Below are 10,886 nucleotides of genomic sequence, written 5' to 3'. Positions count from 1 at the left end.
ACTTTGATCTCAGAAACTGAAGCTGAGCTGGCCTTCAATTCTTTTGGGGTCATTTTCCCAAGCTTGCCTGGGTCACGTTCCCAGGCTGGCTGAGAGAGAGGGCCTTACAATAGAATTATACTTATCTTTGGTAACAGTAACTAGGAGAAGTAACTAAGGGTTTCTCGTGTCAAAGAACTATTCTGTGCCTCTACATACATGATGGTTATTAGATGATAGGTAGATATATATATGAGAGAAGGAGAGAGAGAATTTATTGATCTGTTCACTTGAGACTTACATTCTACACATCATTTAATGTTCTATTAAATACCTGAGACTAGGCTGAGACACTGTAGAGTTAGCTAGGGTGACATCATTACCCAAAAGAGAACTCAGCCGAGCACAAGTGTTTGTCATACATGAAAAATAAAGTCATTTTATTTCTACCTCTTCACAAGAAATTACTATCCCCCGCCCCCAAAAAAGTGTTACAGTATAATTACGCAAGTAACGTGTAATTGTTTGTATTTCTACATATTTTATATTTGAGAACAAATTGTGAACTTATGGAGTCTAAGGAGGCCTGACAAACAAACAGCCTCAGTCAGAGAATTCACAGACTGCCAAAAAAGTGTCGGCACAGGAGACGTCGTTCCACGAGCCGCTTAGCAGGACCACCACACAGTCTTCCGCAGACCCTGTGTCGTTGGGTTCACCCCTATTCCAGTTAGTGTAGCGCACTCTGTTCCCTGCCAGATCCACAAACTGGTCTTCGACCTCCCGATCCGTTATGCCCAAGTAGGCTATATCTTTGGCCACACTCTGGATGGCTCGGTTCTCCTCAGCATTCCTGGGAGTGGCCATAGAGGCCCCAAACTGGGAACACAGAGCCTTCGCTTCTTCAAAGTTCCTCTTTTTCCCGCTGCTCACAAAGTACTTCTTGCCAACTTTTTCACTCAGGGAGAAGAGCACCCCTAAAATGTAAAGAGGTGAGCGGCATCAGCGTCTCTTCTAGACCACTTGGGTCAAATCCAAACTGAACCACGTACACTCCATTTTCTCTGGTGGCATATAACACAATGTGTGTCTTCATTCATGAGACCCCTTGTGAAATGCTTACACAAATCAAAACATGCTTCTGTTACCTAAAATCCGAGTTTAACTGTTATCTTGCTTTTTTCCTTGCTGTCTTCATATGAACAAACAGGCATAAAGCCTTTGTATGTTTAGATCTGCATCGCAGGACACTGGAATTCTGAATTCCACCACTCTGTTAATTCACAATTAAACAAAAACATCTGGGGATATCTGGCCACAGCTGGGAGAAGCATACTTGGCCCCACCTCCTAGTCTAGATACCAGGATTAGAAAAAGAGCCCACACATTCCATTTGGGGTGAGCAAGAACTGGACCCTACAGAACGGGGGCTCCTGGTGTCAGACTCAATGCAGGCTATAAACTGGCTTCACCACTGAGTTCTCTGGTGGTGAGTAAATAATTTAATTCCCAATTGCCTCTGTTTCTACCAAATGGTTGTTGAGAAGATATCATGGGATCAGAAGATGAGTAATTTTTTTCAAGTCCCAGTAATATTCCGCATGCAGTGAATATTCTGCCTTCCACCATCCCCAAACTTTAAGTTTCCCTAAGAATAAGAGAGGATACTTACACTTCCTTATGTTTCTCAGCTCCGATTTCAGGGCTGCGATTTCTGAATCAATTTTGCTAGTATCATATTCTAGAAAATTAACAATGAAAGGTACTGTTAGGGTGAGGACCCAATTGTGCGTATTAGGAAGTGCAGTATCTTTGTCAGATAAAAAAGAAACGAAGTTTGCCTTTTGTTTTGAACACTAAGTTCGCCTTTACTTTTAAAATTAAAAGAAAAAAAAAAAAAAAAGCTCTGCTTTTACCTGGCCTAAGACATCAATCTTTTCCTGATACTTTATCTAAACCAGGCGTTGAGGGGCTACTTTTGCTGAAGAAAGACTTGACTCCTCGCTTAGAATTACAGAGCATATAAAAAGAAGAAAGGCCACCTGTTGTTCCTGTCCACATTTGGTGCGTGCTCCTTTATCTTGGACCACTTCCTTACCTCTGCACGTCAGCAGGTCAGCTGGTCACACACTGCCTTTCTAACCTGTCTCACCCTTTCAAGGATTACAGGCCAATGATGTCATCATCAGATTTCAGGAAGATCAAGTTCTCACAAGACAATCTCCCAAGATGAGGGAGTACCCATGAGGGCAAAGCAATACTATGGGAGTAGAAGTGATGGATCACCTTATAGAAATCAGATGGTTGCCTCAAGTGATAATGGTTGAGGAAGACTTTAGACTGCCTCTCTGAACCAGAGCTGGGACTATCATCAGTGAAAACATACCTTGAGGAGGACTGCTTAATTGTGAATTCTTTCTGTCCCTTGGTCTATTTTTTTTTTCTTCTATATTTAAGCTTGTAGACAGACTGAGAATGAGTGATTCCTTTATTTGTTACTCTCTCAATACTCATGTGTTTAATTGACATGTGGTACTATGTGACCAATCCTAGCTTTTTGGAGCCACCAGAGCCCAAATTTTTATCCTAAAAGTTTTAGTCAGAGCCAGGAGTGATGACAAATGGCTTTCAGGCAAAGACATGTGCATCTCTGTGAGTTCAAGGGTGCCTGGTGTGTATATAGTACCTGAGTTCCAGGCCAGTGAGGGATACATAATGAATCCCTGTCTCAAAAATAAATAAATTGATTAATTAAATAAATAAAATGCTAGTCCCATATACAAAGTATTTCAAGTACATAGAGATTTCACTAGCACATTAATGTACTTACTGATGACATAGCTCATAACAGTCCATAAATAAGTTCTTGACTATTTGCCAGAGCAAATTGCTTTATTACGGCTTAAAAAAAAATCTCTGAAGAAATTATTATTGTCAAACCGTATCTCTTGCTGTGAAAAGACACTATGACCATAGCAACTCTTATAAAGAAAAACATTTCATTGGGCCTGGCTTGCAGTTTCATCGTCATGGTGGGAAAACATGGTGCCGTGCAGGCAGACATGGAACTAAGGAAGGAGCTAAGAGTTCTACATCTTGATCTGCAGGCAGCAGGGAGGAGACTGCCACACTAGGCCAAGCTTGAGCATCTCAGACCTCAAAGCCACACTTCCTCCAACAAGGCCACACCTACTCCAACAAGGCCACACCTCCTAATAGTGCCATTCCCTATGGGCCAAGCGTTCACATGCATGAGTCTGTGGGAGCCATACCTATTCAAAACTCCACATTGATTAAAACCATCAGAGAGATGTTGTCCCTAAGAAATTTTATTTTTGTTGCCCTTCAGTTGTTTTGTTTGTGGAGGCGGGTGGGTGATGTTTGCTATTTTGGTGGCTGGTGTGTGTGTGTGTGTGTGTGTGTGTGTGTGTGTGTGTGTGTGCGCGCGCGCGCGCACATTTTTGTGGGTGCCTCTAACTTCACAGTGATGGGATCATAACAGGCACTACTGTACCCATATTTTTCACATGGATGCTGAAAGGTCAAGCCCAAGAACTCACATTCGATGACAAGCACTCTACCAACCAAGTCATCACCCTAATTCCTGTCCTGTTTTGGTGTTACTGAAATTTGTCATGAAAGAAATCATCAGTATTTTCTCTGGGTTCCTCACTATTCAAGTGGGAAGGGCATGGGTTACTTTCCATGAGCTAAGTAGTTATAATATGGTACCAGCTTTTCTCATAAAAGATTGTGCTCTTCCTCCCACCCTCCTTGAATCTGGGCTGGTCTGTGCCTTTTATGAACATGGCAGAAGTAGCTATGTATGTCTTCTGAGCCTCACAAAGCCCTGAAGCGTCTGTGTTAGGAATTGTATAATTGTTCTTACCTCATCAAGCCCTGCATAGCCTATGGTATGATAAGAACCCATGCCAATGGCCCTCCTCAAGGCAGCTGACACCTTGACAGAAGCCAGAAGTATGGAGCAAGACCATTACCCATCAGCACACCACAGGTATAAGTAAGCTCAGCTGAAATCAGACTTTTTGGAGCTGGACCCATGGGACTATGTTTAAATAAAGGATTGTATTTGTAATCTGCTGAGTTTTTAATTGCTTTCTTAGAAGTGAAATATAATTTACACGCCTGCCAATACACTTTGAGTAGAACAGACATAATAAGCCCACACTGAGATACAGTGGCATCTCTCCTTGAAGCATTGAGAAAATAGCACATCCCCACCAGCATTCTAGGTTCCAAAGCCCCAAATGCCATCGGCTCGGATGTTCTGAAATGATCCCCTTACCTACTCTCTCTCCACGGTCTCCTTTTGGCCCCACAGCTCCTTTTGGCCCAGGAAGCCCCGGGAGCCCTGCAGGTCCTACCTTTCCAGGAGGACCCTGCAAGCCTCTGAGCCCTTGACCTGTTGGGAGACAAACAAAATGCAGGTCGATATCTGTGTTTTTGCCCTTTTTCCAAAGGGTAGTGCCCTGTGATAAGTCCTCCCTGGGGTACATGACACAGACCTACATGAGGTCCACTTTCTAGGACAGGCAGGACAAACATCACCCACTTCTGTGTGGGAGCCCAGGACATCAGAGAACTAGAGCTCTGTCTGTTCTGGATTGCAATATGTTGCTGATCAAAATACAGCATGCCTAATAAGACTTTACTGTCCTTGTCTCTCTAGTCAGCTTCCTCTGCAATGGAGAGTCAGAGAAAGGGGCTGGAAAGAAGGCTCAGTGGCTAAGCTGCAACTACAGAGGGCCTGAGGTCAATTCCCAGCACCCACGTTGGGTTGCTCACAACTGCCTGTAGCTGCAACTCCAGGAAGAGGATCCTATATCTTTGATCTCCAAGGAAACCTGCCCTCAATGTACATGACACGTGCGTGCATGCACGCACACGCACGCACACACACACACACACACACACACACACATACCTGGCTCTCCCTTTTCTCCCTTGGCACCGTCACGTCCATCTTTGCCTGGGAAACCATTCAGGCCCGGAGAACTACAGGCAATCACAGGGCAGGTACTGGGAGCATCTTCGGTTACAGTCTCTGCATAAGATGCTGTAACCACACACAGGAGAAGGAAAGGTGGCAACGGGGACATGGTCCTCACCTTGGTGTGGGTAAAATCATGAGAGATTAGCTCATCCTGTTTGGTTAATCAGCATATATACACCACCCAGACCTGTGTCCTATAACTTGGGGACAGGCATTGTACAGATGGATCACTCACTGTGCAGATGATGTCCAGATCGGGTATTTGGAAAAATCAAGGATTCCATATGATACTGTGAGGTTAGCATTTTAACAAAAATAGGCACGGCAGCCCACATATATATACATACAGTGTATATATATATATGCACACAATGAAAGCCCCTCTGAGGGAGGTCACCAGTGTCCAGGTCTCTGGTATCACCACAGGTAGGTTGTGAATGGTTATTTCATGTCAACAAGAGCAAAACAGATTCACGTTGCCAAGTCACTAATACCTGATGGCTTAGGGGTTGAAAATGTATGGAAAGACAATGTTCTGAAGGATCTCACATGTGTGCTCACCTACATGTTGACAATATCTGCAGCACAGCTGGTTTCTCTCCAAGACCAGCCAATCATCCTTTCCTCAGTTTCTAGCAATAAACTATAGGCTAGTGATGTAATGAGACAGGGTCAGACTCCAATCTCACAGTGGGTCTACCAGCCCTGCCCAGAATGAACGTGAGTGAATTTCTTAGTAGTTCGTTTTCATCACAACAAGGCCGGCTTGCTGAGGAAAGCAATTCCTCTGTCAATTTCTGTCTAGGAGATTCCTCTCTACTTTCTAGATGCCACATGCCAAAGCTGCTGATGATTAGACAACCTGCCTCAGTCCCCAGCCCTAAGGGTCTTAGATTCCATGACACTCTCTTTGTAACGTCATCTTTGCAAACGGAAATTTGAGAAAACTCTCCAAGATCCAGGCAAGCAGAGAAAGTGCTGCCACCAACATGATTTGGGCCCTGTGGCCTCTTCCCTCAGGCAGGCCTCTGAAGGTTAATCAAACCCCTAGAGTCTGGCTATAAAACCCAAATCCACTCACCAGAAATGACTTTCAGGGCTTTGGCAAAACAAGGGTTCAGAGGCAAGGAAGCTCCCCCCCTTCAACCCGGAACTCTGACAGATGCTGCAGCGGGAGGGAGGAGCTGAACTTGACTCTTTAAAAAGGACAATCCAAGCTGACCTTCGACCCCAGATTAATAAGCAACTGTCTTTAGGGCTGTACTATACACTCCTTCCCCAGAGGCCTCCAGTGAGTGCAATGTGGCTGTCTCCCTTAATGCAGTACCATCTCCCCTTCCGTTGGCATCCATTTGGCTGCCTCTCATGACTGAGTTGCCATTAATAAGTAGGTTCGTTGTATCAGTTTCCTTGCTTCTAATACAGGAGCACACACATACCCAAGCACACATACGCTGTCTGCACACTCGCTATATACACGTGCACATGCATATACTGTAAAGGATTGCAGACCTTTTGCTGCCATCAATACATAGAAAACATTTCTAGACTCCACACTGTTGTCTTCTAACTGGGGTCTCCTGGCTCTTCAGTGCTCTTCTCTCTGGCTCTTTCTCTTCTACTCAAAGGTCCTTGTCTCCGAGAAACTTACTATGGTCTTATCTAAAATAGTTCCGCCCAGTCCTCCTACCTTAGACTGTGTTTGTTTGTGTTGATTACAATGCACTGCATTGTAGCTGGTTTTATTGCAGTAAAGTGTATTCTATTTTGACCATTCTTAAATGTGTAAGTCAGTAAGAACATGTATATTGTTACAAGGTCACTAGAACCCATCTGCAACAATTTCATCATCCTAAACTGAAATTCTACACAGAAAACAATAACTACCCAGGTCTCTGCTCCTCACCACCTCTGGTAACTGTCATTCAATGTTTCGTCTCTAAGAAGTTAAATACTTTAGATGGAGTACATTATTGGAATCATGTGATAATTATCATATGGTGTCTAGTTCATCATTTTTAGGATAATGTCTCCCAATTTCATCTGTTACATATTTTCATTCTTTTTGAGGCAAAGTAATATTCTATTATGTGTGTCTGTATCATATATTTGGATGTTTCAGTTTTGTAGCCCAAATTGCTAAAAAAAAAAAAGAAGAAGAAGAAGAAGAAGAAGAAGAAGAAGAAGAAGAAGAAGAAGAAGAAGAAAAGAAAAGAAAAGAAAAAAAACAAAAACAAAACAACAACAAAAACAAAAAACAAGCCAATCTGCCTTCATCTGTCAGTGATAAGATGAAAAGTCAGATGATGGGAAACTCTGAGAAACAAGAGTAAATTACTTGTTCATGAAATGAAGCATAAATTTCATACTCCCTATGATAAATAAAATAAACTCAATTTCAAGTGTTTATTAACTGTATTACTCTACAAAATGATTAAATTAAATCCATGGAGGAAAAAAATCAGTGGCTGACATAGATCTCAGTATGGCATAAGTTTAAAGGTGTACAATCAGAAAGTTTTATTCGGTGAGGAAATAGCCCTGAATCTTAACTGTGGTTATTATATAAATCTGTGATTTTTTTTTTATGTTTCATAGGACTAGACACAAAGAACAAGAGGCACATAAACAATTAAACCCCCAAACATCTATATCTTATTATTTTATTGTCCCAATCCATTTTTTAGTCTTGATAATTGTCCTATGTATCACAGATGAGAACCTATGGGTTAATTATAGATGAAGGACCCATGGAAATTTTCTGTAATAATTTCTCAATTTCTGTGAGACTAAGATTATGTCAAAAGAAGGGATTTCAAAAGAGACTATCAAAAAAGATGTGTGAGTTTCAAAGAATAACAGTGATCCTCTTCGATTCAGTTTTCTTCAAGTTTCACAGAGTGAACAACCTGAGATGTGGACTAAAGGAGAAGAAAAGTGACAATACTATGAAGTCACCATGGACTCAAAATGTGAGAACAACCTGGTAAGGGACAAAATAACAGTCAATCATAGCAGAACTTATAAATGGATTAAAGACTTTAGGTGTTCTCCAAGGGTCTTTAGAGGAAACACACACACACACACACACACACACACACACACACACACACAAAATAAGATGTCCTTTTTAAAAATAAAAAACTTGTAAGATTTGTTCTGACTATCGTGAGGAGAAAGACTAAAGAGAAACAGAACTGGACACTACAGCACAGACAGAAAAAAAATCATGATCTAAGTAGCAGATGAGAGCAGCCAGTTGACTCAAGAAGGTAAACGAATTTGAGCCCTATCTAAGAAGTATGAATGGCTAAGCATGGAAATTAGCCTGATGGGAAATGACAAAAGATGAGAAATTCTATATGAGTTTCTGACTGGAGTATCTAAGGACCACTCAACTGAGATGGGAAACAAAGGCAATTGAAGAGCAGTTAGAGAAAGAAGGCAATGAACATCTTGTGGGTAAAGGGTCATATCTCATTGGTCAATTGGTACAGTATAGTAGATATGGCACAGTACAATTCAGTAAGTTCTGAACTATGTTTCTGGTTTTTACACTCATTTATCTGTGTGTGCTTGTGTGCATGCATGTAAGTATTTGTGTGCACACGTATATGGTACACATGTCAAAGCCAGAGGACACAAGACAAGTTTGTAGGGGTCTCTTCTTACCCCATATGGGCCCTGGGAATCCAACTCAGTGAGTACCTTTGCCCACTGGGGCATCCCACCAGCCCTTGACCTCCATTCCTAACGCAGCTGCTTTCATGTGCCTGTCTGCTTTTCACTGCTCCAATAAAATACCTGAGATAATTGACTCACAAAGAGGAATGGTCAATTGTCCCTCTTGCTTCTGTGCCTGTGATGAGGCACTGTCTCATGGTAGGGATTTACACAGACGATATCTTACAGCCAGAAATGAGAGAACAAGGGAAAGGCCAGCTTCCCACAACCTACCCAGGAGTTTTCCTCCAGTTTCCTAAAACGACTTGGCAGGCTCCCCATCTCTTAATGGTTTCACCTTATGCCAATAGTGCCACAGGTTGGGTGCTAAGTCTTTAATACAATGACCTTTGGAGATATTCTAGATCTAAATACAGCAGCTGCTGTGGAAAAGCCATGTTAGCTTGGAGTATCGAGGGAACCCACTGTGAGAATTTCATACACAGACATAGGGTAGTGTGGTGGAGGCCACCAAATAGCAGAAGAAATATGGTTGGGATACCCTGCCAGGTTCTTTCCAAGCAGACATGGGCTTATGAAGGGCCTAGTTTCCTTACTTCCTGTTGATACATCCCTGTGCCTATAAAACCATCCAGGGTGGTCAACAGCCACATGGCTAAAGCCAGTGTCTGTTGCTTCAGGGCATAGAAAAGGCAGGAGGCATCTTGTCTTATGTCTCTTCAATTTCTTATGTCCCTTCGTTATTCTTAGTCACCGGAGCTTCCCCTGACACTGGTGCAGTGGCAGAAGGTAAGATCGATAGTTGATACCAGGTCACACTGGCGGTGCTGTCTTTGATCACAGTACCTTTTTTTTTTTTTTTGCTTTGGTGTGTACTTAGTCCCAAGGTCAGGAAACTGTCCTTCAGACCCTGACCCTGCCAATCCTGGAACCAGGCTGTGAAGGGATGGACATCTGGATAGACTGTCAACCTGACAGCTAACCACAGAGCTAAGCTCTTCTCACAGCTTCTCCTGCTGCCCTTCGCAGGGCTATTGTGCCACAACAGTTCCCTGTCTGCCTGTATGACCACGTGCTTACATACAGACGAGGTGTGCATTTGTTCTGGATCTTGGGTACTTGTGGCACTGCTTCCACTCTGATGACCCCACCAGAAATCCGCCTCACCCCAACGGGCTACAAAGACAGTGGTCCCTCTGCCCTACATAAAAGAAAAGGCAGATCTCTGTGAGTTCAAGGCCAGCCTGGTCTACATAATGAGTTCCAACCTGGCCTCTGTAAGGAAGAATGGAAAGTAAACATGATAAGGCTTTCTGACGCATAAAAGAGAACTGTACAGGTTGCATTCAGCTCCTCAGATAATCACAGGCAAGCAAGAGCGGAAGAAACAGAGAGGTCAGTACAATGCGCCTGATGCTGGGAATCCAGGTAGATGCCACACGGGCACACTGACCTTTCCACGCTCAGGAAAACACCACAGCCCTTTGAGTACTTAGGCTATTGCTAATTAGATCAAGCCTCCTTCTTGATGAGAATTAAGCAAACTATTTCTCCAACTCTTTTCTCTTTTTATTACAGTGCCCATCTACACTGAACAGTCAAGCTTTAGCTCAACTGGAGACACGGATGACCTCATCAGATGGGGAAATTAACAAGAACCTAAAGCATCTTCCAATACCATTCAGAATGTTTTTGTGGTCTCCTTTTCACCTCCGTCTTCCCAGGACCAAAGGCAGAGCATTTATTATAGCAATCTTGGACTAACTGCATCACTGACGTCTGAAACCTCACACTGGAGACTTAACAAATAGTCTCCCTGTAGATCACAGTCTATGCGAGAGCCCTCACTTATATGCACACACATATGAAACTTCTGTGAGTCTACACCTTTCCATATATTGTATCCCCACTGCAAGTGTATGTGTAAAGTGTAGTTTCACTCCTATGAAAAGGTTCAGCACTCTGGTGCCATTTAGAAGCTAATGATCTAAACAGGTAAATTTTAATATAAAGATTTATTAAACTGTGATAAAAAGTAGCTAAAGGCTACAACAAAAATCTCTATGACTCAAATACTATTAAGAATGTGCAGGAGCAAACCAGGTGTCATGGTGCTTTAATCCCAGCACTTGGCAGGCAGAGGCAGGCAGATCTCTGTGAGTTTGAGGCCAGCCTGGTCTACAAAGCAAGTCTAGTACAGACAAGGCTA

At 42.8% G+C, this 10,886-nt stretch overlaps 1 protein-coding gene across 1 annotated transcript; it reads right to left on the bottom strand.

The window, feature by feature from the left end:
• Window positions 1-267: 267 nt before the first annotated feature.
• Mbl2 (mannose binding lectin 2) lies at window positions 268-6,139 on the bottom strand. Its single transcript, XM_051146328.1, has 5 exons — window positions 6,075-6,139; window positions 4,925-5,108; window positions 4,286-4,402; window positions 1,652-1,720; window positions 268-956 (listed from the first exon to the last, which is right to left on the bottom strand). Exons 2-5 carry the CDS (start codon window positions 5,097-5,099, stop codon window positions 583-585), a joined length of 735 nt encoding a protein of 244 aa, XP_051002285.1. The 5' UTR covers window positions 5,100-5,108; window positions 6,075-6,139; the 3' UTR covers window positions 268-582.
• Window positions 6,140-10,886: the final 4,747 nt, after the last annotated feature.

Source organism: Acomys russatus, chromosome 5 (assembly GCF_903995435.1).
Source record: "Acomys russatus chromosome 5, mAcoRus1.1, whole genome shotgun sequence".
Taxonomy (NCBI): Eukaryota; Metazoa; Chordata; class Mammalia; order Rodentia; family Muridae; genus Acomys; species Acomys russatus.
Note: the sequence above shows the minus strand (reverse complement) of the source record. Positions and strands in the feature narration are given on the sequence as shown.

Coding starts and splice junctions, on each gene's coding strand:
- Mbl2 (XM_051146328.1), bottom strand. CDS start 5,099: ATGTCCCCGTTGCCACCTTTCCTTCTCCTGTGTGTGGTTACAGCATCT. Junction 4,403..4,924: donor GGGAGAAAAGGGAGAGCCAG/GTATGTGTGTGT, acceptor GTCTCCCAACAG/GTCAAGGGCTCAGAGGCTTG. Junction 1,721..4,285: donor AGACCGTGGAGAGAGAGTAG/GTAAGGGGATCA, acceptor TTAATTTTCTAG/AATATGATACTAGCAAAATT.